This window comes from Pezoporus occidentalis, unplaced genomic scaffold, assembly GCF_034315485.1.
Source record: "Pezoporus occidentalis ecotype Australia unplaced genomic scaffold, CSIRO_AGI_Poc_V1 ctg15, whole genome shotgun sequence".
Classification (NCBI taxonomy): domain Eukaryota; kingdom Metazoa; phylum Chordata; class Aves; order Psittaciformes; family Psittacidae; genus Pezoporus; species Pezoporus occidentalis.
The window spans coordinates 3926826-3950516 of record NW_026913316.1 but is presented as its reverse complement, the minus strand read 5'-3'; the positions used below and the strand labels follow the sequence as shown (position 1 = coordinate 3950516).

Below are 23691 nucleotides of genomic sequence, written 5' to 3'. Positions count from 1 at the left end.
TTCGGGTCACTTCCGTGCCGCCGCCACCGGGGCGGAACTTCCGATCCGCGAGCGCCTCTCCCGCCGGCGGCAGCCCCACCAACCGGAGGGTGGGGGCAGCGGTGCCGGTCACGCCCCCACACGGCGCCGATTGGTCCGCGGCGCAGGTGGGTGTGCCCTCTGCCGGCTGATGAATGGAGGCGCCGGGGCGCGTTCGGCTGTGCGGTGTGCGATGGGTGTCCGCGACGTTTGCGGGTTGTGGCTGCGGGTGTCGGGCCCCGAGGAGCAGCGGCTGCTAGAGCTCCTCTCCTACGGGCTGGTGGCGCTGGGCGCCGGCTCCGCGGTGCTGCTCCGCTTCATACGCATGCCCTATGGGCGTTACTCCTCGCGGCGCTTCGGCTGGCTGCTGCCCGCCCGTCCCGCATGGGCGCTGCAGGAACTGCCTTCACTCCTCGTCCCGATCTGGCTCGCTGCCTGCGGCGGGGCGGTCTCCGCCGCCTGGCCCAATCGCATCCTGCTGGGCTGTTTCATCGTGCACTATGTGCAGAGGTGCGGTGGGGTCTGCGATGGAGCGCTCGGCGGGGGCGGGGGGAGCTCCTTTCTGGCTCGCCTGGAGAGCAGGAAGGACGGGGGGGGGTGGTGGTGGTGACAGGTGAACGGGTGTCGTTCTGCGGCAGCTTAGTGCCAGTCCCGGCAAAAACACCTGGCTGCTGCTCTCTGACTACAGGGACTGAAATTCTGCCTTTGATTAATTATTATTAACTCTTACTATTCTCTGTAACAATCGCTAACGTTTTTTCTGTATGTGTTAAGATGCTGTAGGTTTTTACATGAGCTGAGCAAGTAATTGTGGTGGTGCCGTGCTCGCTGCTTTGCCCTGCTGTGTGGGGTGAGGTGGAGTGCTCGGGCATCTTTCAGAATAGAGTATTTGATGTTGTAAGAGTACAATGTTCCAACACGGAAAGGTCCGCTGTAGGTGCTGATACAATTTTACTAGGGGGAAGCGGTAGTGATTTTTCAGTTGCGTGGGGTTTGCTTCGGGCGTTTGACTCGATTCTTGTTTGGACCCTCCCAGCTCAGGACGTTCAAGGATTAGTTAAAACACCTGCATAGCTGGGGCTGAGTGCCCCGTGTTACTATGCAGTCAATGGTATCTGGATATTCTGTAAGCTACTTAGGAGAAAGGAGACTGACTAGAGCTTAGGCAAGATTCTGCTGTTCCCATCAAGTCATGGTAGCTACTGGTAGTACTCCACAAGTGATAATATGGCAGAGAAAGATTTGTCAGGCTAATTTTGAGTGTGTGATATATGTGTTGGTATCAGCTATGTACAGTACTTATTATGACGAACTGTTGGTTTTAACCAAAAGTATTCCATATCTTGGTGGTAGAGAAGAATGCAATGTAGAGTTGGCCTGGTGGCTAACTGGCTTTGCAAACCCAGGACTGTGTCTTTACTCCCTCTTTTCCAGCCTTACAAATAAAGACATTAGGGTTGACATGGGATGTTAACTCATCCTCTGTGTCTGGGAAAATCTGGAAATGAAAAGGCAAGGCTTGCACAGAAAGCTGAGCTGTACTGCAGCTTCTTTTTTTCCAGTTGCTTTACTGCTGTCTCTGAACAGAGGGACTGTTCTGTAGTTGAATGTAGACTGTTACCCATTTGTTGTAACCTAGCGGTCTTTAAGTAATTTAATCGTATTAATGATTTTGTTACGCTTTCTTGAAAGCTGTCACGGCTTTGCTTCCTCTGAAGCCGTAATCCTGGGGTAGCTGGAAAAACACGCAAAGAACGTTCAGGCTTCAGTAATCCTGTTCCTGTATCATTATAGATTGCAATTAAATTGATAGGTGATGGGAAGTTGACTAGCCATGAGAGACAAAGCACAGAAACCCTCACCTGCTTTTCTTGTTTGGAGCCTGTTTGTTTACTCATGATGTAATTGCCAGGAAAAGCAATCAAGATTCCTTTCCAAAATGAGATAGCAGCTGTGGATTTGTCACCTGCCTTTATCAGGTGTCATAGGGTAGACCAAGATTATCAAGGCAAAGGTGAAATTAATATTTTTAGGTAACCTTAAGAGTAAGGAGGAAACCAGGTTAATTTCAAGAGGATTGACTTTCCCCCTGGAAGTGCTGGTGGATTTGATGTAGGGATTGTGAGACTTGGCTTGTTTCAGAAAGCTTAATTATACTAATGAGGACTCAGGAGCAAAGGAGGACAAAAATATGCTTAGAACACCAGTTGGCTTTACTCCTATTGCCAAAGTAATTGGCTTGGATACAAGGTTCAACACTTCTGTCATAAGGAGTGAGAGGACTGATAGGGTCCTGTTAGGGTGGTGAGGCACTGGAATGGGTTGCCCAGGGAGGCTGTGAATGCTCCATTCCTGGCAGTGTTCAAGACCAGGTTGGACGAGGCCTTGGGTGATATGATTTAGCGTAAGGTGTCCCTGCCCATGGCAGGGGGGTTGGAACTAGATGACTTTAAGGTCCTTTCCAACCCTAACTATTCTGTGATTCTATGATCTTGTAATTCTGATGAGGCAACAAAATCATTTAGGTGTCAAAACAAGTGTAACTCTCCTTCTGAAATGGGATTAAAGACTGCTGAGAATTTCAAAAGCAGGATAATATGGGCTATGGATTACCGTTCTGGACATCAAAAATATCTTTTCTGTTTGTTAATGCAACAGTTTTTCTTTCCTCGTCTGTTATAGGGCACTCATATTTCCTCTTCTGATCCGGGAAGGAAAGCCAACACCGTTTTTCACTTTTGTGCTGGCGCTTCTGTTCTGTGTTTACAATGGATATTTGCAAGGCCGAAGCTTAAGCAACTATGCAAAATACCCTTCAGGCTGGTTAAAAGATCCGTGTTTTATTACAGGTGAGTTAAAACATGTTATGAGAATATTAGGTGTAGTTTTCCTTTGTCTTCACAGCTTTTTATTTTTCATTACAATTTTATAGTGTCTTCAATCCCATTTTATAACTTTTCTCATAGTTAATTCTTCCATTTGCTGTAGCTGGAAGCCTTTAACCTTTTTTCTTTTAGAATTGTGAACTGGCACTTCTTCCCACAATGTCAGTCTTAGCTGAGCTGACTGTCATATTTATTCTTTAACACCAAAGTAAATATGGGTCATGTGGTTGGTGTTTTTTTTTGTTGTTTTGTTTTTGAATATAAGAACTTGAGGCCTGAAATGAAACCATCAACGTGCAGGTTTAGAACAAACAAAGCAGACTTTCCATATAATATGTAGATTAAACTGAAATCCCTTGTTCCTCAATGTTGTGGGTAGTAAAGGTTTGTATGTGGCCAAACAGAAGTGAATGAATTCATGGAGTACAAATCCAGTAAGGGTAGTTGCTAAATACCAAGATACCATTTCTAATGCCCAAAGTCCTCACTGCTAGGGTATTTAGGCGTGCACTCACACACATGCACCACCCCCCCCACCCCTGTAATATGAGTGGGCTTTGCCGAGCAACATAACTGGTCCCCCAAGAAGGGTTTGGAGAGGTGGATCACTCACTCCTATCAGGAAATGAGGTTGCATTTATAGTTGAAGTCATGCGTATGATTAAAAGGCTATGAAGTCTAGTGGCACCAGGAAGATCTTCTTGATCTAAGGATAAACCAGAATATTTTTCCTTATCATTCAAAGGCATAATACTGGGCTGTGTGGATCCTTGATCTGACCCAGTACCACTCTTGCTCCGACTCTGACTCTGGAATAACAAATGGGTGTTTCTCCCAGATTTCTCAAGACTTTTAGAATAAGCAGCTTTTATCTTAACACAGCAGTCTATTGTCATCCACAGTAACACTGCAGTAAAATGCTGTCGTGACTATAAGATTGACAAAATGTAAATCAAAATAGATTGTCTTGCCAGGATTACGAGGTGGTACTGCTTGTGTTCTAAAAATGGAGAAATTGAGGCACAAGGGAATTACTTCAGTGGGTGGTAGGCACTTGAAGTGCTTGAAATTCTCTTGGTATTTTTGAAATTCCAATCTTGTTAAACTTGGATCTGACAAAAAAAAAGATATTAAAAGATCAGTGGATCAAAACTGTTGAAGGCTGATGCACCATAGATTTGTTTCTAATGCCCTAGTTTAGTACCTTAATCAAAAGATATCTCAATATAGTGCTGTTAAATCATGAGTCAGGAGCCATAAAACAATTCATCCTTACTGTAAGATCTTAAAAACTTAAGGTCATAAGACTGCTGCTCAGGTTTCATTGGTTTGTTTTTTTGCATCAATGATTTCTGAAAGACGTAAATGTATAAACAATAGCTGGATTCATGTGCCTTCTGTTGTGAATACTTCTGTGTATGAATTAGTTTAGTTTGGTTTTGTTTGCTGGGTTTTGGGTTGGTTTTTTTTTTCCCCAAATAATATCAGTTTGGAATATATGCTTATGTATATTTCTAGTAATGCTAATTGTAAGCAAAGTGTTGCTTTCATGACTGTTTTGAGTCAAAAATATTGCTTTAAAAAGTTATCCTGAAAACTATGAAAGTGAACATTCCTGTTAATGGTATTAATGGTACTATTATGAGTACTATTAATTATTAGTATTACTAATTAATGCTGTTATCAGTTCTATTAATAGTACTATTAGTAATGCTGCTATTAATGGTAGCAACCATTTTGGATGTCACTTGCTGACTTTTCTGAGTGTTATTACAGTAAATTTTTAGTTTGGCATGGCTATGAAACAGCCAAACCGAAGATGTCTTGTTTTTTATTGTACTAGAACATCTTCTGGGCTTTTTGGGGTTTTCTTTTCATTTTGTAGTGCACAGCAAGATAATTGGAACACAGATGATATTTATAATTATTTGGTATTCATCTCAGCTAGGTATCACCAAATTTGCAGTTTATGCTTGTAGCTTTGTTTAACTTGAATGCAGCAGTGCTGTATTGTACACCGGATACTCCCTGAACAACAGGATTATTATGTTCTGGTTCTTAAAAAACATCTGGCAGAAAAAAATGAGTAAAAGATTATAAAATAACAATTGCAAGAAGGCATATTTGCTCAGGGTTAATGAGGTATTTCTTAAGTCCACATAAAGTTACTGAGTAGAAGAGGAATGGGAGAGTGCTTACAAGTAGCAGCCAAAACAAGGTTCAGTAGTTGGAAGCTGAAGTTAGATAAATTTGCAGTGAAGACAAAAATTTGGAGAAGTGAGGCTGATTGACCATCATGGTGGGAGGTTTCAAACAGCTGATGTGTTCTCTCTGAAGCCTTAATATACAGATGGACTGTTTTCAGATGTTTAGGAGTTAATTCTGGGAAATAAATAGCTTATCCTTACTCCAGCAATTATTTTAGAGCAGCATACAGTTTTGATGTGGTTTGTTCAGTTTCTCTGGACTGCATGTAGGTTTAGGTCAGAGCAGTGAACTTCAAATGCAGTGCAACACTTGATAAAACCATGAGCTTGCAAATCAGTGTGGGAGCAACTTTGTGATTTTTTTAGCATGTACCTTACACACTTGTGCCAGTAGAAAGCCTGTGAACTTGCCAAAAGAACCCAAGATACTCTGAAGTGGCGAGTGCTGTAAACAGGCATATATATGCATCTGCATGTTTTCCACTTGTGTTCTTTCCTAATCTGTCTGCACTTCTAGTTGGAAGCTCTTTTCCTTTGCTTGCTTTAGCTTCATCAGACCTGTTGTAGTATGGGAGTGTGCCATATGGCTTGTCTTACTACTTTAAATCCTCCTTCAACCACTTCCTTTCATGTTGATGGCTAACCCTTCTGTTCATCAAAACACTTTTCTCTGCAGCAGCTATGTGAAGGAGAGTAGTACCTGTAACTCGGAAGGCGCAGATGACAGAACATCAGCACTTAATCTGTTGCGTGAGGCTTGTTATCTGGCAGTCAGGCAACCAAGCACGTGTGCCACCTTAGCCGTCTATACAGAATAGACGTGAGAAGAGCATGGGTGTATGTCCATATCTGCATATGGTCTTGTGACTGAGGGATGAGGGTTAGTCAGTATATCTCCTAATATCTATTGGCATCTGGATGCTCCAAATGATTTTGTGCCTTCTTGGAGAGACTCATCACAGACATGAGATGAGGCACTTGTTCACTCTAAGTGTCTACAAGGCACTTCTGGCACCTGTAGAAATTGGCCTTCTGCTGTTTTTTATATATCATCTTGCACTGCATATTCCTGAAACCCAGAGTGCAGAGGTGAACCAGATGGCAGTTATCATGCTGTCATTCTGAAATAGTCTGAAGAAGGATAGGTCATTTTGCATGAGATTCTATATAGGTATGGGTGAAGAGGGCAGTGGTGCAACAACGCATACGTGCTCTACTGTTGCACTACATTGTTTGGTAATGTACACCTAGTTGTTCTTATGCAAGGGTTCTCCTAATATGAAGCCAGGCCTTAACCTGCAGGTTTATCTAGATGGAGAAAAGCCTCTTGAGTTGAATAGATGACCTCACAAGACTATTATGTATGGGGTATCCTGTGGTTCTGAGAATCTACTGGGATATGCTGTGGCTTCCTTCCTGTTTACATGTCCACGTTTCCCTGTGGTGGAAGCCAAGTCAAGTAGATTGTGGTGCATAACCAGCTCTTCGCTTTGTAGAGTGCAGTCCTAGGACTTAGTCATGGTGAGAATCTGAGGATTAGGACAGTGAACCAATCACAGAATCGAATAATCATTAGGGTTGGAAAGGACCTCTAGAGATCATCCAGTCAAGTCCCCCTGCCAAGGCAGGGCCACCCAGAGCAGTTATACAGGAGCATGTCCAGGCAGGTTTTGAATGTCTACAGAGAGGGAGATTGCACAGCCTTTCTCTCAGCCTGTTCCAGTGCTCTGCCACCCTCGATGTAATGAAGTTCTTCCTCATGTTGTGGTGAAACTTCTTGTATTTTAGTTTCTGGCCATTGCTCCTTGTCCTGTCGCTGGGCATCACTGAAAAGAGTCTGGCACCAACCTCCTGGCACGCACCTTTGAGATATTTACATGCATTAATGAGATCCCCTCTTGGTCTTCTGTAGACTAAGCAGGCCCAGCTCCTGCAGTCCCCCCTCATGAGAGTGGATCCAGACCTTGATCATCTGTGTGGCCCTCTTATGGACCTTCTCCAGTAGCTCCTTGTCTGTCTCGTGCAGAGGAGCCCAGAACTAAACACAGTACTCCAGATGTACTCCCAGGTCCTTCTCAGATGAACTCTAGTAGGTCAGAAAAGCTGGAACACAGCATTGTACTAGCTACTAGGGAAAAAAAACTATTGCAGCTGAAACCAGGACAGTATCCACCCTTTATTGTATACCATTTACGTCATGCTCAGGTCCCACACTTTCCAATATACCATCTCTTTAAAATATCTCTATAAAGTTTGAGTTCATTCAGCCTGTGATGTTGGGTTTCATCTGTCGTAACAGTCCTTCAGGGCAGGAGAATGGTGTTGGATTGTTGCCTACTGACGTCAGTTATGATTTCATCACTGCTGAGCTTATCTGATTTCATCAAAGGTCATCCGCTGTTTGGGTGATGATTGAAATGAAGTCATATTAAGTCAGGGGTGATCTGTGGACAGTACTGGGAGACTCCCACTGCTGGCGTTCCACACCTTTATTCTCTGTCCATTGAGTATAGGTGCAGGAAACACAGTTATGCACAGTACTTCAGCAGGGGAAAAGTGGATCTCCAAATCAAAGAGGGGTGCTGTTAAAATAGCCTACCTTCATTGGCTTGCTGTCCATGAAGAAAGATTTGGTTTCCTTTCAATGTGGTAGTTTTCAACAAGGAGGGGTAAAAATGCACAAAATCAAACTCATCTTCTGTAGTAAATGGACACTCTTAAACCAAGTTCCAGTCTTTTTGCATTATCTGAAAACTTTTTATAGTAATTTGCAAACAGATATGAATACTGAATATGCAGATAATGTTCTTGAAAATTATGGTGGCATTTCAGAGTAGAAATGTATGCGTAGAGACAATGACTTGCTTGTTTAGTTATGTGAATAACGCCCCTTATTTTCCAAGGTAGTCTCCATCTCCTCTGGCAATTAGCAAATTGATACATAATTACTAATGCTAAGAGAAGCAAAATATTTTTGTTGCTGAATGCACTGGAGAGTCAATATTCGTTGCTGGGATAGCGATCTGCTCTGAAGGAAAAAAGTTGAATTACACTTTTAGGAAAAAAGATAATTTTAACAGCATTTGAATTATTCATCCTGTGTTTTTTTTGAATGTTGTTATATGAATTGGTCTGTGAATTCCTCATCATGTTGATCTAATTCATCTCTATCTCATGATGATGTCATTACATTGAATATATAGTTGAAAGGATTATGGTAAAATTTCACTGCAAAAGACTTCACATACAGCAGTTACACACCTTGACTGCTAATGGAAACTTACTGCACTGTGCTGTATGAGCAAAAGGTTAAGAAACACTCTTGTCCACATGACTAAATTTTGCAATTAGTTTTGTAATGTAAGCAGATTGTAACAAGCTAATCAAGCAACTTTCTTTATATAGGTAAATATTGAAAGAGCTTTCATGCAGAAACCTTCATTTCTCTGCAGAGTAGTCATTTCCTCCTAATCCCTGTGAAAGCAGACAGCTAGATGCTTTAGGTAAACGTATCCCATAGGGGAGCGTGAGAATAAACTGCCCATTGAACAACATGTTTGAGAGGCAATGTTCACTTACATCTGTAGTTTCACTTTGAAATGTAGCTTAAGTCTCGGTAAAGCATGTTCTGACAACCTGCTGGTCTTGCAACATGGCCCTTTACATCCTGATATCCACTTGGTGTCGTTGCTGAGATGGTCATACTACTGTATTGCTCTGTATTGAAAGAGAACCATCTGAGAGACTCGCATTATGGGTGCAAAAAGGCAAAGCTGTCTTAGTCTGATATCTAAAGGACTTTGTCCTAGAAGCACATCACTGGCATATTTATCGATAATAAAAATCGATAACTTTGGATGTAGATTCAAAGCAATACAACGGATCTGCCCTCAAAACCTGAATCCTGTCTGCTCCTAGTAACAAGGAATGCTGCCTTCAAAGAATGATAACATAGGTAATGTAGCCAAAGACTCAAAATGGAAGGGTGAAAATACCAAATTTCAATCCTAAATTTCTTTTGATTTATCTCATGCAATTATGGCAACAAAACATAAGGGTGCAGAATGCAACAATAATCTTAGTTTCTGTGAAAGCCTGGTATAAATGGTTAACACATTTTATTGAACAACACAAGTAAATGGTGCCTGAATTCTTTCACAGTTTCATTATCTCTCTTATTGCACAGAAGCCTGCTGTGGAAACTCTGGTGTGATGTCAGTAAAAAAAAAAAAAAAAGGTGGGACAATGGGACTAAAATGTAACCCTCTGGCAGGAATAAGAACAGTTGTTACTTTCAGCGATTGAAATTTCAAATGTATTTTCCTGTATGGAAGTCAGTGAAATATTACATCTGTATATATGTACACATGCATACATTTATATAAGAATAAACTTTATACTTACAGTGCTATTCCTTTCTAGAGACCTGTTGATCACTGTGAGCTCTGCTGAAGAGCTCAGTGTGGGAGTGGGATTGTGCAGGATGTCAACAGAAGTGCTTATACTGCTTACATTATTACTGCTTTGAGATAACATGCCTAATAAGTGATATATGACTGTAGTTTGTTTTCTGAACATACTTTGGCTCAAGTGTATTAACAATAGTACTTTAAATATTTCTCTTCAGGTTTTATGGGGTGGTTGATTGGCATGGCAATCAATATTCATTCTGATCATATTCTCAGAAATTTGAGAAAACCAGGAGAAACTGGCTACAAGATACCAAGAGGTGAGTAAATGTGTTAGAAATCTATATAGCAAAAGAAGCATCTCCCATACGAGGAGAGGTGGAGAGAGCTGGGACTGTTTGTTCAGCCTGGGTAATTGAGGGCTCAAGAGACTCTTACTGATGTGTAATATATAATGGGAGGGAATGAAGAAGAGGGAGTTGGGTTCTTACCCTACCTTTCATGAGAATAAGTAGGTGGATGGAGCAAGAAGACCTTATCTAAGGTCTTAGGTAATCGGAAAGCAATGACTACTGTGATAAGGTAGACACAGGGAAAAGGGGACAGACACCCAGAGGAAAATTAGGCATTATAAATTCTGTTCTTTGTGCGAAAAATGAAGGCTATGAAAGGACTTTTTATGGAGTCTAGTGAAGTGTTAATGCTTATTGACACTTTTGGAAACATTAGACTCTTCCAGGTATATTACAATGTATATTACACTCAGTGCGAGAAGAAAAATAGTGGTTACCTCTGAATTCTAATATTTCTAAGTGTTTCCCTTAAGTTGTTGCTCTTTTGGTTTTTAGTGAGACTTTTAAAACTAAAACTGGAATAACTATATATATAAGGCAATAGATAGTTATTTTTCACCAAGGCAACTTATTAATAGGAGTAAATCCAAGTGCCCATGTGAAAATAAGTGTACTGTATTACATTCAGTGTACAAAAAAGTTCTGAAGGAAATAATGTATTATTTGGTGTACAGTCAGGATGAGTTGGTCTTTTTGATATTGCTTATCCAGTTCAAGTCCTAGAATTCTGCTTCTCTTTTCAGAGGCTAAGGAATTATAATTAAAGCAAGGTCAAAACATGTCCTTTATTACACTTGGCAAATACTTGTTTGTTTAGTCCCACTGGTAAACCAATGTGAAATGTTAATCGGTTTGTACACTAACTTTGGAACTAGGGTGCAAGTTCTTCTTTTATAAAATTCCCAGCAGGTGAGTACTGATTGTTTATGTGTAAATGGCTATAAAACACATTTAGTGCAGACTGGTAATCGCTGCTTTCACTGAGTGCTGGGGCTGAAGCAGTAGACCGGACAGGGGATGATCTACTGCAACGCATTTTAAGCTAGAGGATAAATTTGGAACTTTAATTCATAATAATGTTCATAATTAATTTCTGAACAACTTAAAGAAATTAAACATTGTATGCTAACTAACCCTATGGGTATTTTTGGGGACTCTTAAAGGGGAGCATATTTTCTGTTTTTACACATTATAAAAAAGGTTTAGTTTGTGATCAAAAAAAAAAGTTTGATATCATTTTTAAGTAATTATTTAGAAAGACATGAACTCACTTCAAATATTGATAAATCTGCCTTTCTGTCACGATTTAAATAAGAAAAATGAAACTGGAGAAGGTCAGTCTAGGAGTAAGGTCTGAAGTGATCCTTTACTGTACAGCTTGACATGAAAACCACTGCCTTTAAAAATTATATAGAGACACTGGTGATATAGCTCTTATTAAGTTCTCCTTGAGCTCTTATTATGGCTCTGAAACCTTAATAAGAGTTTTAAACTAACTCTGCCCTGCTTTCAGGAGGAATGTTTGAGTATGTCAGTGGAGCCAACTTTTTTGGAGAGATCCTGGAATGGTTTGGGTTTGCCCTTGCCTGCTGCACTATTGAAAGCCTTGCATTTGCGTTGTGCACACTTTTCATCTTGGGTTCAAGGGCAAAACAACACCACCAGTAAGTGTTTGGGGTTTATAATTTATGTTGTCTCTATGCCACTCTTCATTTCCATTTCACAAATTAACACCTCGTTCCAGAGAGATGTTGCAGAGCAAGTATTGTGAAAGACTGCTACTGCGGTGGAGAGTACAATAGAGAACACTGAGTAGTATTAAGCGCTGCTGAATTGCAACAGGATAGTACTGAGCATAAGCACAATGAGGTGGTCAAAATAATGCTTAAATGAACACAGTTCATCCTGGATCTGTAAAGATTATGGATGAGTTTGGGGAAAATTTTCTTAATTGCTCATCTGCTATACGTTCCCTTGCAATTCAAATTTATTGCTATAATATTAAAATCTTGAAAATCACTCTGAAGTCTTCTGTCTCAGGCACATTTTATAGTCAAGTCTGTATCATATTGTCTATAATCAACTGTACAGACAATATGAAGACATTTCTGGTAAGTGATACTTAATAAAGTTTCTGCTTTGTAACTAAACAATCTGACTGCTAATATGACTTTTCTGCTAACAGAAGGATCATAGTTTGAGAAGACTTGTTTCTTGAAAGGAGTGGTGCTTAGGGACGTGGTTTAGTGGTGAACTTGGCAGTACTGGGTTAATGGTTGGACTCGATGATCTTAAAGGTCTTTCCAACCTAAATGATGCTATGCTATGACTCCCTTTAAGGAACAGCATTTTTAAAGGAATTTGAACACCTTAATCTTTTTTTGGTTATTTTCAGCTTCCTGCTTTGGTTCTCATGCTCAAACATAGTGACATGAGAGGAAATAAACATGAATTTATGGAGGAAATAGGTTGGGGGAGGGGAACCCAACAAAACATTGCTAACAGCCTGTCAGGGCAGCCGTGGCTATGTCTAGTGGGGTCTTGAAAATCTCCAGAAACAGATGTTCTCCTGCAGCTTGTACGTAGGGTGTTCCAGATCTGTATTATCTTCTCAGTGAACAAGCAGCCTGCACCTTCCAAGCCTATCGTCTGTGACCATCTCTCCTTGTTTTACGACTTGCTATTTCTCTGGAGTCACAGAGTATCTTAGGTGGGAGGAGCATCCAAAGGTTGTCCAGTCATCTGGCGTAACCTGCTCCATCCAGGGCTAACTGCAAGGCTATACATAGTTGCCCAGGGACTTGTCCAGTTGAGTTCTGAGTGTCTTCAAGAGTGGAGGCTTAAGCACATCTCTGGCAAAGCACTGGAACAGGGTTTTCTCCATTCTCACTGGGAAAAGGGTTTCTTCCTTGCATCTAGTTGAAATTTTCCATGCTGCAACTTTTATCCCCTGCCACTTGTCCACTTGCTGTGTGCTTAAAAGGGAGGATATGGTTATGCTTTCTCTCTAATATGGTGGTAGGTAGCAGAAGACTGCAATTACTTCCTAACTTCATTTCCAGGCCGAACAAGCCTAGTTCCCTGAACCTCTCCTTTTATGTGTTCCAGTGATGTAGTCATCTTAGTGGCCATCTGCTGGATTCTTATCCAGTTTGTGGACATCTCTGTAGCACAGGAAGCCAAAAACTGGAGACAGTAATGCAGATGCAGGCTCTTAACTGCTGAACAGTGGAGAATAAGCAGTTGGTGGCTCTATGCTTGTTAAAGCAGGACAGTATGCAGTTAGCCTTCATCATTACAGGAATCCGTACTGACTTGTGTTCAACTTGTACACCAGGATGTCCATACCCTTCATGCACAGCTGCTGTCTAGCCAGTCAGTCTCTGGCCTGTACTTTTGCATGGGGCCATTGCATTCCAGCTGCCAAGTTTGCATTTCATTCATAGTTTGGCTCCATTGTCTTTAACTCCCCTTCCAATACTTGTAGGCAACAATAGCAGTGACTCTTAGTCTCTTCCTCACCAGACAAAGCAATGCCAGGTTCCTCAGCCTCTCCTTGTATATTATGTTCTATCTTATTATGCCTTGACAGAACTCTTTCAGAGCTCTTGACAAACAGGGCTTTATGAAAAGGTAAATGTTACAGGAAGTAATTGGCACTAAAGGAAAAATGCATAAATGGAAGAGGGGTACAGAAAGAAAAAAACAACAAACTATTAAAAATAGCAAATCCATGTAAGTCAAGAAATATTTTGATGTAATCTGTTTAGTGTGAAACACTTAAGTTACTGAAAAGGATAGATAGTGTAATGCTGGCATTCCACAGCTGCAGATTATCATACATTGCATGCTGCTTGCTTCAGCTTTGATCTTGCAGTTAGCTAGTATTAGTACCTGCACCTCCAAGGAGCCCAGATGAAGTTAATTTCTTTTGTAATCTTAGAGAAGCAGAAGGATAAATACTTGAAAATGGGAGTAAATGTGTTTGTGTTATAAAGTCTAGATTTGAAAATGGTGGTGGTCTTTGAGGGGGATTAGCAGTAAGGGTAGTGTAATGTTTGTCACATTCAGTTTTATCTATATTCTGACTGGAGCTGATGATCACAAGAGGACTGTCATTCCATTATATGAAGTATTCCTTGCTTCCACATGAAGTCATACAATTTGACATGTTATCCCCTTGAATGCTTTGGATTCTTCTTTCCCTGTACTTCTAAAATGCAAATATTCAGGATGCACAGCAATATTATTTTGCAACAGCAGGCTATTCCTTCCTTTCCTGGCTGCTCTCACCATACCTGTTGATTTGATTTCCCACTGCCTGCAGCAGTAACTTTGTTTCCTTATAGCTGGTGGTTAGATGTCATAGGGTGAGGATGGGAAAACAATTTTCTATCCAGAGTATGTTCTAAAAGCTCCTTTTAGTTGTTTGTAGTTTTAGAATATACGGATTAAATTAAATGCATTGTAAAGTTACATAATTTTCTTGACAGCATTTTGAAGATTCAGTATTCATGAGATCCCTGTCTTTCTTCTTCAGATGGTACCTTGAGAAATTTGAAGACTACCCGAAGAACAGAAAAATTGTGATTCCATTTGTGTACTGAGCTGTCCTTTTAACATTGGTTTGTGAAATGGATGCTTTCTGTAACAGCTAATACTTTACGGGTGGTACTCTGATCATCACTGTGACAAAGGCCTTGCATCAGTACTAGTGAATTACTGCTTTTCCTTTTCATGAAAACCTGGAATCTGATGGATGTGGTTAATAGGAATGGAAACTCTTTTTCAACAGTGGAGCACCATCATAAATACATTAGGCAATGTGTCACATTATGGAAAATACTGTATGGGACTTCTAGTGCTTCCTTTTCTTTCTATGCAGGCTTCTGCTGTTTCCACTCAATATAGCTACTGTTCTGAGGATTATGCTGTTAGTCCAGTCACCCTCACTGCAGTCTGGATGGTGTGTTACTTGCCAGCCTACACAAATGGGGTCAGTTTTCTCCCTATGCTTTCCTAATCCTTTCTTCCACCAACCTGCGTTTCCAGGAGAACTGATGATGCAGACCAAGGACATTAGATGAATATAGTTGCTGTTAGGTGAAAGACAGTGCTCTTCCTCCTCTGCATAGGTAAGACTTAACACCATTTACATAAACAGTTTTGTGCTACCTTTCTCAAATAATAGATTGTCACCTACCTCGGAATTTGATAAGTATCTCAATATTAATCTGTTTTCTCACTCCAGACTGTTTTTTGGAAGACATTATGTATTGTGGGATACTTAGGCCAGTACAGGACTGTGAACAATTGTGTAATGTTTTCTGAGTTACTTTATAAAAAAACCTTGGATTTTTACAAGAACTCCTTACTATTCTGTTTTAAAAATTCAAGTGTCTTCCTACTCCTGTGGTAACACCAGATGATTTTATAATCAAAAAATCTGGAGTTTTCTAGTGCTGCTCATTTTATTAATGTCAGTTCTCATACACCTACATTTTTCTCCTGAAGGACTCCAGAAGGGTTTCAGAAATGTGACTGAATCCCAGGTATACTGACTTTCAAGTTTAAGGCATATCTGCATCCTTTGCATGCTTGTGATGCTAAAGAATTTTTCAGAAGTGCTGAAAAAGAAAATTCTAAGAAATTCTACAGAAAACTTAAACCTAAAACCACAAACCAAAACCAGCCAAACAAAACCACCACAAAGTCAACAAACCCAAACCAACAAACAAATAATAATTAAAAAACCCAAAACCAACCAAAACCACCAAACCAAAAAGCCAACAAACAGAACAGCTTCCCACAAAAAACAAAACCTGCTGCTGATACGCTTTAGAAATCAAAGGAAATCAAATTTCCCGATCTTCTGATCTCTTTACACTTGATATTTGGGTTATGTTCTTCTAAAGAAATCAGTAATACAAGTTTGCCAGATGTTGAGTTTTCCAGTTTGGCATTGCAGTAAGCTTTATCTCAAAATTCTGTGTTTGCTGTTGAGTTACACTGCTGTAGTAACCAGAGTAATGCATATGATGAGCTTTACCTTTAAATTAAAATTTAAAATTAAATGCAAGTTTAGAAAAAGTACATTCAGGAAATGAGCAGTGAAAAAGGACTTTGTGACCCAAGCTTCTGCCATGTTTATTGCAGTACTTGCTGCAGTAAAGTTCTGGCTATCTTTAAGGATATATTCAGTTGTGCAGCAAAAAGTTCTATTGTTATAGGCTGAAATAGTCAAAGGAAGGATGGGAGGAAAACTGGCAATCCTGCAGCGATAACTTATCTAGAGTTAAACCCTTGGACTGCCAGTTGTTCCTCACAGCATTGACAAGGATGACCGATCCTGCTCTCCGCTAATACCCAAAATGTCCAGTTCCAAGAGCATTTAATAGTATCTGTTCCTTTAATACTAGTGTCATTACTCAATTTTCAGATTGTTTAATAATTTATTTAGTGTTTATATCTTTCCTTAGTGTTTTACAGGAAGTTTGAGGCTTCCCTTTTTTTTTGTTATTACACTATGATTTGATATTTGATCCTAGCTGTTCTGATGAGCATGAAGTACCCTAGGGAGAGGACAGTGAGGAAGATGACTTATTCTTCAGTATGTTAAAAGTACTAAAGTGGTGTTACTGGACAAAAGAAGTTCAGTAGGATCACTTAAAGCATATTCTGAAGAGAATTTTAGAAACCTAGTCTTAGATGTTAAGATATTTCTAAACCATATAGCATCCCTGTGGCAGTTTTTCTAACGCCTGGTATCTAAATCATTCCGCTATCAAAATCTGGTTTAGGGGAAGAATATAGGATTCAAAGAGCACTGTCTACTCTTGCATAGTTTAAATACTTGCATAGTTTATGGTAAACTAATATATCTTTAGGGGTATTTGTTATTAAAAAAAAACACACCTCACTAATAGGACAAGCAACCAGTAAAAACAAAGTCTGGCTGCAGCACTTTACTCTCTAATCTACCACCTCTTTTTATTTTTATTTTTTGGCCTTTATGAAAAGGCAGACATTATTTTAATAGTAAACAGTGAGAAACTGCTTAGTGTTAAGTATGTATCCTCATATTTAAGAGCTGTGGCTCTCTGTAATTGGTAGTCTTTATCATAGTTTACAGAAAATTTGTATTGATGCCTCAGTTTTGCTGTGGTGCTGTGCTGCTACTTATCTTGACTAAAAATTCATCTTATTTGCTTACATAATGTTAATTTATGGTTAACCTATAGTAGGATAGGGATATGATGCTTGACAGCTGATCTGTGTCCTTTCTCTTTTCATGAACAAGAAAAGCTAAGGTCTATGGGATGTTAATATCAGTGTGTTTAGAAATTTGAGTTAATTGGATATTTAAAAAAATAAAGACAGTTTTGTGCTTTGTGTGTTTATATTTTATATTCTCATTATACTGCTGGAACCTTCCTTGAGTAAAGTGCAGAATTTGAGGCAGTTCATTAGAGGAATGGCTGAGGGAACTGGTTTGCTTTTTTTTTTTTTTAGCCTGGAGAAAAGGATGCTAAGGGGAAACCTTATCACTCTTTACAAATGCCTAAAAGGAGGATGGTGCAAGGTGGGTGTCAGTCTCTTCTCTCAAACAACATGAGGTTAGATTGGAGGAAAAATTTCTTCACCAACAGGGTTGTCAAGAACTGGAACAGGCTGCCTAGGGAAGCGCCCAGGTGAAATTGCCATCCCTGAAGGTCTTTAAAAAGAGGCATGTAGGTGTGGCATTTAGAGACATGATTTAGTGATGCACTTGGCTGTGCTAGGTTAATGGCTGAACTTGATGATATTATGGGTCTTTTCTAACTTTCCTGTATTTCAAGACCAAGGTACATTGGTGAAAAGCATACAATCAACTTGGTCAAATGCTAGAACTGCCTTTTGTTTAAACAATATCCTGTTTATTTCTCACACTTCACTCATGCTCCCTTCCCCTTTCAGCAGCTTACAGATTTTCTCTGTTTGAAAATATCTGATACTGAAAAATATTTTCTTGAGAACATGTAGTGTGAAAGTGAACTCTGTTCTGCCTGTTCCAGAAGGAGAAAACATGTATGCTTGCTACTGGGTATAATACCTGTAGCAATTTTTAACAGAGACAAAATCCTCTACTAATAATGGTTTGCAGGGTCTTGCTTGAGTACTTTTTTTCCTGCTAATAATCCTTGCTGCAACTTGTGAAGGTTGGCCAAGGCTTTTGTACCATTGATTTCAATATCTCAAATGAGGTCTTGAGGCTTGCAATAGTAAGGTTGTATTAGAATAACATAGATGGATATGGGAACTTGACAAGATGTACTCAAAAAAAATCATTAAAAGTCACAAGATTTTTTTTTTTTGTCTAGTGATACATTCTGAATTACAAAAAAAACAAGTATGTGGCTGAGATTCTCTACACTTGCAGTTAGAGCAGAATTAACAGAAGCAGAGGTTACTTGTTTGGGTTTCTCTTCTGTTGATAGGTCATGGTGAACTTTTCATTTGAGACAACTGTAGTGCCTGCTGTTTCAACTATTTTTAGTGTGATTCAGCTAGCTTGCTGTCTTTTTGAGGAATTAAAATGGGCAAAGCAGGCAAGAGGTACTGAGTGCCTAACACAGTTTTTACAGCCTGTCTGGGGAGAAAAAACACCTCTAGCAGACACTTGCTTGTTAATTTGAGAATGTCCAGCTTGTTCTATGCTGTTAAGTTTTACCAATAAGTTGCACTTGTTGGGCAGTCTTTCCTACCTATGGTAGTCTGTTTTGTGAGGAAAACAGACCTTTGGGTACAATTCCACCACTTTTTGCAGTGATGCAAAGTGTCTGTCAGCTTGCATGTGCCCACACAAAAACAGATGTGAAATGGTGGAAATGCCTATTGCAAGGCAACTGAAGGGATGAGGGTAAAACAAGGTTTGCATTTGCAAGAGTTGCACAAATGGAACTTCTTGTTGAGCTTCTAAATGAAACATGTTTTGCACATCCCATGCCTCATTTACCATGTTTGCTTTGAAAGCAAAACCAGTACATTATCTCTTGTTTTGTACAAGTGGATGGTGGAAGCAACTGGTAATTTGTTCATGGAGATGAAAAAATGTGTATCACAATTGGTACAACATTTGGTATAATGTCTTTCTGAAGATGACCAATGTGCTAGCAAGAGCCTAGGAGTGATGATATTTGTCCCTGCTCTACCTGTCAATTTTCTGAGAGGACACAGGTGGCTGGATCTGAAGAGGGAGCACTAATGAAGCCATGTGTTCCAGCTGCTCTGAGAGGGAGGGCCCCACTTCTCTTGCACTATTGAAAGGGAGAAACAGTAAAGAAAGAGCTATGTGATCATATCCATGACTTTTTTTTTTTTTATTGACGAGTCCACTTTCTAGTAAAACTAGATATAAAAAAAATCAAGTTCCATTCAAAACTTGGCATACGTGTGATCTCTGATTCAGTCCTCATTTTGTTATTTCCTTTGCTCATCAAGGTCTGGTGTTCTCACTAGAATACCAGGTAGCTATCCCTGGTTGAAGAATCTCTTCCTTCAGTTTCTCTTCCCTTTGTAAAGTAGTTGCTGGAACTCCCTACTTTGGTTATTTGCTGTTTTTTGTTTTTTTTGTTTTTTTTTTTTTTTTCTTAAAGTTGTGGTTAGAAGTACCTGTTTTCCCTTCTGGTGAGTTGACCCTGGCTGGACAACAGGTGCACACCAAAGCTGCTCTATCACTGCACTTCTCAAGTGGACGGGAAGAGAAAATGTAACAAAAAACTTGTGGGTTGAGATAAGGACAGCAACAGCAATTACTGCCATGGGCAAATCGGACTTGATTTGGGAAATTAATGTATTACCAATCAAATCAAAGCAAGATAATGAGGAACAAATCTAAATCTTAAAACTTTCCCACCACCCCTCCCTTCCTCCCAGGCTCAACTTTACTTCTGATTTTCAATACCTCCTCCCCTCCAGCAGCACAAGGGAATGGGGAATGGAGCTGTGGTCAGTTCATCACATGCTGTCTCTGCTGCCCCTTCCTCCTCAGGGGAGGACTCCTCACACTCTCCCCCTGCTCCAGCCTGGGGTCCCTCTCATAGGAGACAGTCCTCCATGAACTTCTCCAATGTGAGTCCTTCCCATGGGCTGCAGTTCTTCATGAACTCCTCCAGTGTGGCACCCTTCCATGGGTGCAGCCCTTCATGTACAGACTCCTTCAGTGTGTGTCCCTTCCATAGGGTGCAACCCTTCAGGAACAGACTCCTCCAGCATGGGTCCCTTCTGTGGGTGCAGCCCTTCAGGAACAGACTGCTCCAGCATTGGTCCCTTCCATGTTGGAGCCAACTGGTATTAGCTCTGTTAGACATGGGGAAAACTTTTGGCAGCTTCTCACAGAAACTACTGCTGTAGCCCCACCTCTGCCAAAACCTTGCCAATACAAAGCTTTATGTTATAAAACTGCAAAGTAAAACAATTACATGGCACTTGCAGGCAAAAGCCTTTTGTTAGTTGCTTTAAGTGAACTGACAGCTGAAACTCTGAAACTGTCAGGCAGTGTTTTGAAAGGTAGACATTTCAATCCCCAGTGGATAATATGTAATTACTACTTTTCAAAGGGTTACTAGCAAAGGTCCATAAAAGTGAAGCAATTGTATTTTGTTTCCTAATTCTTCATACTAGATGAATTGCCATTGCAACAGCTTTTAATTTCAATTCCAAGTAGACATAACAGGTGACAAGCTACAATTGCCTTTGTAACCCCAAATGCTACTTTCATAACATATTTTTTTTCCCTGAATTAATTTCCTTTTAGCAGCATATATTTCCCTGAAATGGTGATGTAAATACAAAATCTGCTCTACAGCCATTAGCACAAATGGTTCACACATGGAATTTTAACTTCTCTATCCACTTCCCCTAGGTGAAGTACTCATGTAAGAATAACTATGATGCCGACTGGCCCATATACGTGCAGGCTGAGCAAAGGGGCCTTCCAAGAATCAGCAGAAAGCAAAGTGAGACTGTGGCCAGCTAGGAAAAGCAAGCTTTTGTAAGTCACTCGGATGACTTTGTTATTAGTATGTCATTACTATTCTCATTAGTCTGACAGTATTAGTCCCTATCTGGGAAATAACTGTGGAGAAAAGATTGCTTACTGAAGCACAGTGTTCCTTTGTTGTTTTTTTTTTCTTGTTTTTCAAAAAAATAATATCAAGACTTTAACATAGAATTGTTTGTGCTGGTGAATTTTAGGCAAAATACTGTTTGCAGGAGGAGCAGAAAGGGAAATGCTGGTTCTGACTAGAAGCAGTTTGGTCCTACATTTATTAGTGATTTGCAACTAAAATATGTTCTCAAGTACGTGAGCGTCGCATAAGTTGTAAGCAGAAGTACAAAATTCAAAGTACAGCTCTACTGTTTATAGAGATTGTTTTCCATAACAGCATATTTATCAGCCTAAGGAAGCACGTCTCTGTGGGCATTTTGAATTGCAGCCTTTGAATGTGCTTTCATTTTAAGTAAACCAGTTTTCCTAAATGCTCTCCGGAAAGCATTCGGAATGGGTATTAGTGAAGTCTCCAAGCAATTTTGGTCTGTGGGAACAAGGTCTCTTACCTCTGTTAACCTCTGTATAGATTCCTTCAGAGAAACATACTGCCTTTTTCTACTTTCTGCTCCAACAGGAAGGCCAGCTGTTTGGCAGCAAGGCTGGGCACTCAGCCAGAGCTCTACTTGATCTAGAAAAGGTTTTCTCTTTCCTAACGTATACTGTAAATGTTTTGTTCTAGCAGATCTGATTTGAAACTTTCCTGGGTGATTGATAAGATCTGCCCTTTGACATCACAGACCATTTCTTCTTCCCTGTGGGTAACTGCAAATGTAATTTCTGTGGGACCAAAACGTCTTGTCTGTAATTCTTGCTGGGTTCCACATGGCCAAGAAGAGAGAGTTCAAAATGAATGAACAAGCTTTAATCAGGTCCAGCAAAGAATTATGCCATGCAATACAAATGTCAGGAAACTGTTCTTAGCAGATGTGCAGAAAACTGATGCAGAGCTGTCTATCCCATAAATGGCATAATCAAGGTCAAACCACTTCCACCCAGTCTCCTAGCCTTATGCCAGAGCCATTACTAGTAATAACAGATGGTTTCCAGGACAGCAGCAGGCAATAGGATCCTTATGGCTAGGCGAAGTATCTCATTATGCACTGTAACCTGTCCTCAACAAGAAACATATTGCACTCAGGGCAGAGGGAAAGATTTCTGTTGTCACAAGGATGCAGAAACCGGAAAATAGCAGGAAGAAATACAGGGCAAAAGGTGAAAAAAAAAAAAGGCAGCTTCCAGGTCTTCAGGACAACATTTTTAGACAGATCCTTGTAGTTTTTACTTTCTGTTCCCAACAGACATAGGCCAAAGGAAGACTCATTCAAGAGTCAGCCATAGATATATACGCTGCCACTCCTGAAGTACTCCACTAGGTAGTATGGGGTATAGACTGGTGCTGTATTGTTCTTAAAGGCAAGTTAATGAAGGGAACAATCAAGACAGAGTCCCCATTAGAGGTACAGAGGGGACTGGTCACTCTGTACCAACAAGGAGCTAGAAGAGGATGAGTGTATCATGTAGGAATTGGTTGAGTCCCTGACACAGCATCTTGTGAAACACTACTGTCAGAAAGGATCACCTCTGGACAGCATAATCTACACAATCAACAAGGGAATAAATAAACAAAAACATTTAAAAAAAAATGGCAACAAAGGTGTCAGAGAAGCACTTTTCAACCAGTAAGTGACAAATGTGTGCGGTTGGAAAGGGCAGTAGCATGTCTATATGCTCAGAATCACTTCTGTGGAGTCGTCTGCATGGCCAGTCTGATTGAACGGCTCCTCACTCATGGTAGATTAACTGAGCAAATAAGAGGCAGAGACTGTACAAGAGTTATACATTCAGTCCCTTTTGTTCTACAGTTTTTTCCCGCCATGCAAGACTCATTGGCAGCACGGATCTTAACTCTACACTCTGGTAGCCACATGGTTTAGCTGTGTTCTGAGAATTTTCCACAATCCTAAAAGGCTTGAGGTTCACACTGTGTTAATATCTGTCACTTTCCGACTATATGCTCAAGAATTTATTTCCATCCATCAAAAATAGGTCCATTGAATCATATCTGTCACCACCTCATGAGGAACCACCTGGGATAAACTTCATAGGTATCACCAGGCAACTCTGAATGAGAAAACATCTACAGCCTAGTGATGAAAAAAAGCTCTCCAGGTCCCACTAGGCAGCCACAGAGCCACAGGCACATCTGGTTTGTGTCTAAATCAACCTGTTTCCAATGAAAAGCAAGTCCTCCATCTACCTTTTTCATGGCATTAGTCAATACCACACCATGAGCTGTGCCAGAGACTCTCCAAGAAAAAAAGTCTTCCATTGTGAGCTTCGTCTGGCAGCAACTATGCAAACAAGCAGCTTCTAGTTAGGGTTATAGTACTGAAGGCCACTGTTCAAAGGCAGGTTGCTGGCTGCAGGGCAGTCAAATCTCTTGCTCAGCTGGGAAGCACAAGAATCATCAGTGAACTATCTGGAGACCAGGACTAAGCAGAGAGGATCACCAGGTAGCAGAATTTGGTGCAAGAAAGTTGGAATGCTGGTAGAAAGTCTGGGGGAGATCTGTCTGAATACTGTTCTGAGGGTCCCTCTCCTTGACTTTGGCTCCTTCAAAGAGCAAATGGCAAATGTGTGTGCTGATGGATGAGCCAGCGTTCTGCCAGTTTTCCTGCCCCCTTGCCAATGCCCACATCTGTCCACTCCGCCTCCTTTGTTGTCCTT

At 40.4% G+C, this 23691-nt stretch overlaps 1 protein-coding gene across 1 annotated transcript; it reads left to right on the top strand.

Moving 5' to 3' along the window:
* The first annotated feature begins 214 nt into the window (after positions 1 to 214).
* On the top strand, positions 215 to 17263 carry SRD5A1 (steroid 5 alpha-reductase 1). Its single transcript, XM_062610911.1, has 4 exons — positions 215 to 528; positions 9738 to 9839; positions 11386 to 11536; positions 14413 to 17263. The coding sequence occupies exons 1-4, from the start codon at positions 351 to 353 to the stop codon at positions 14477 to 14479; spliced, it is 498 nt and encodes a 165-aa protein (XP_062466895.1). The 5' UTR covers positions 215 to 350; the 3' UTR covers positions 14480 to 17263.
* The last annotated feature ends 6428 nt before the right edge of the window (positions 17264 to 23691 follow it).

Excerpts from the sequence above, each read along its gene's own strand:
- SRD5A1 (XM_062610911.1), top strand. The coding sequence starts at position 351 with ATGGGCGTTACTCCTCGCGGCGCTTCGGCTGGCTGCTGCCCGCCCGTC. Across the intron at positions 529-9,737 it reads ATCGTGCACTATGTGCAGAG|GTTTTATGGGGTGGTTGATT; the intron begins GTGCGGTGGGGT and ends ATTTCTCTTCAG. Across the intron at positions 9,840-11,385 it reads TGGCTACAAGATACCAAGAG|GAGGAATGTTTGAGTATGTC; the intron begins GTGAGTAAATGT and ends CCCTGCTTTCAG.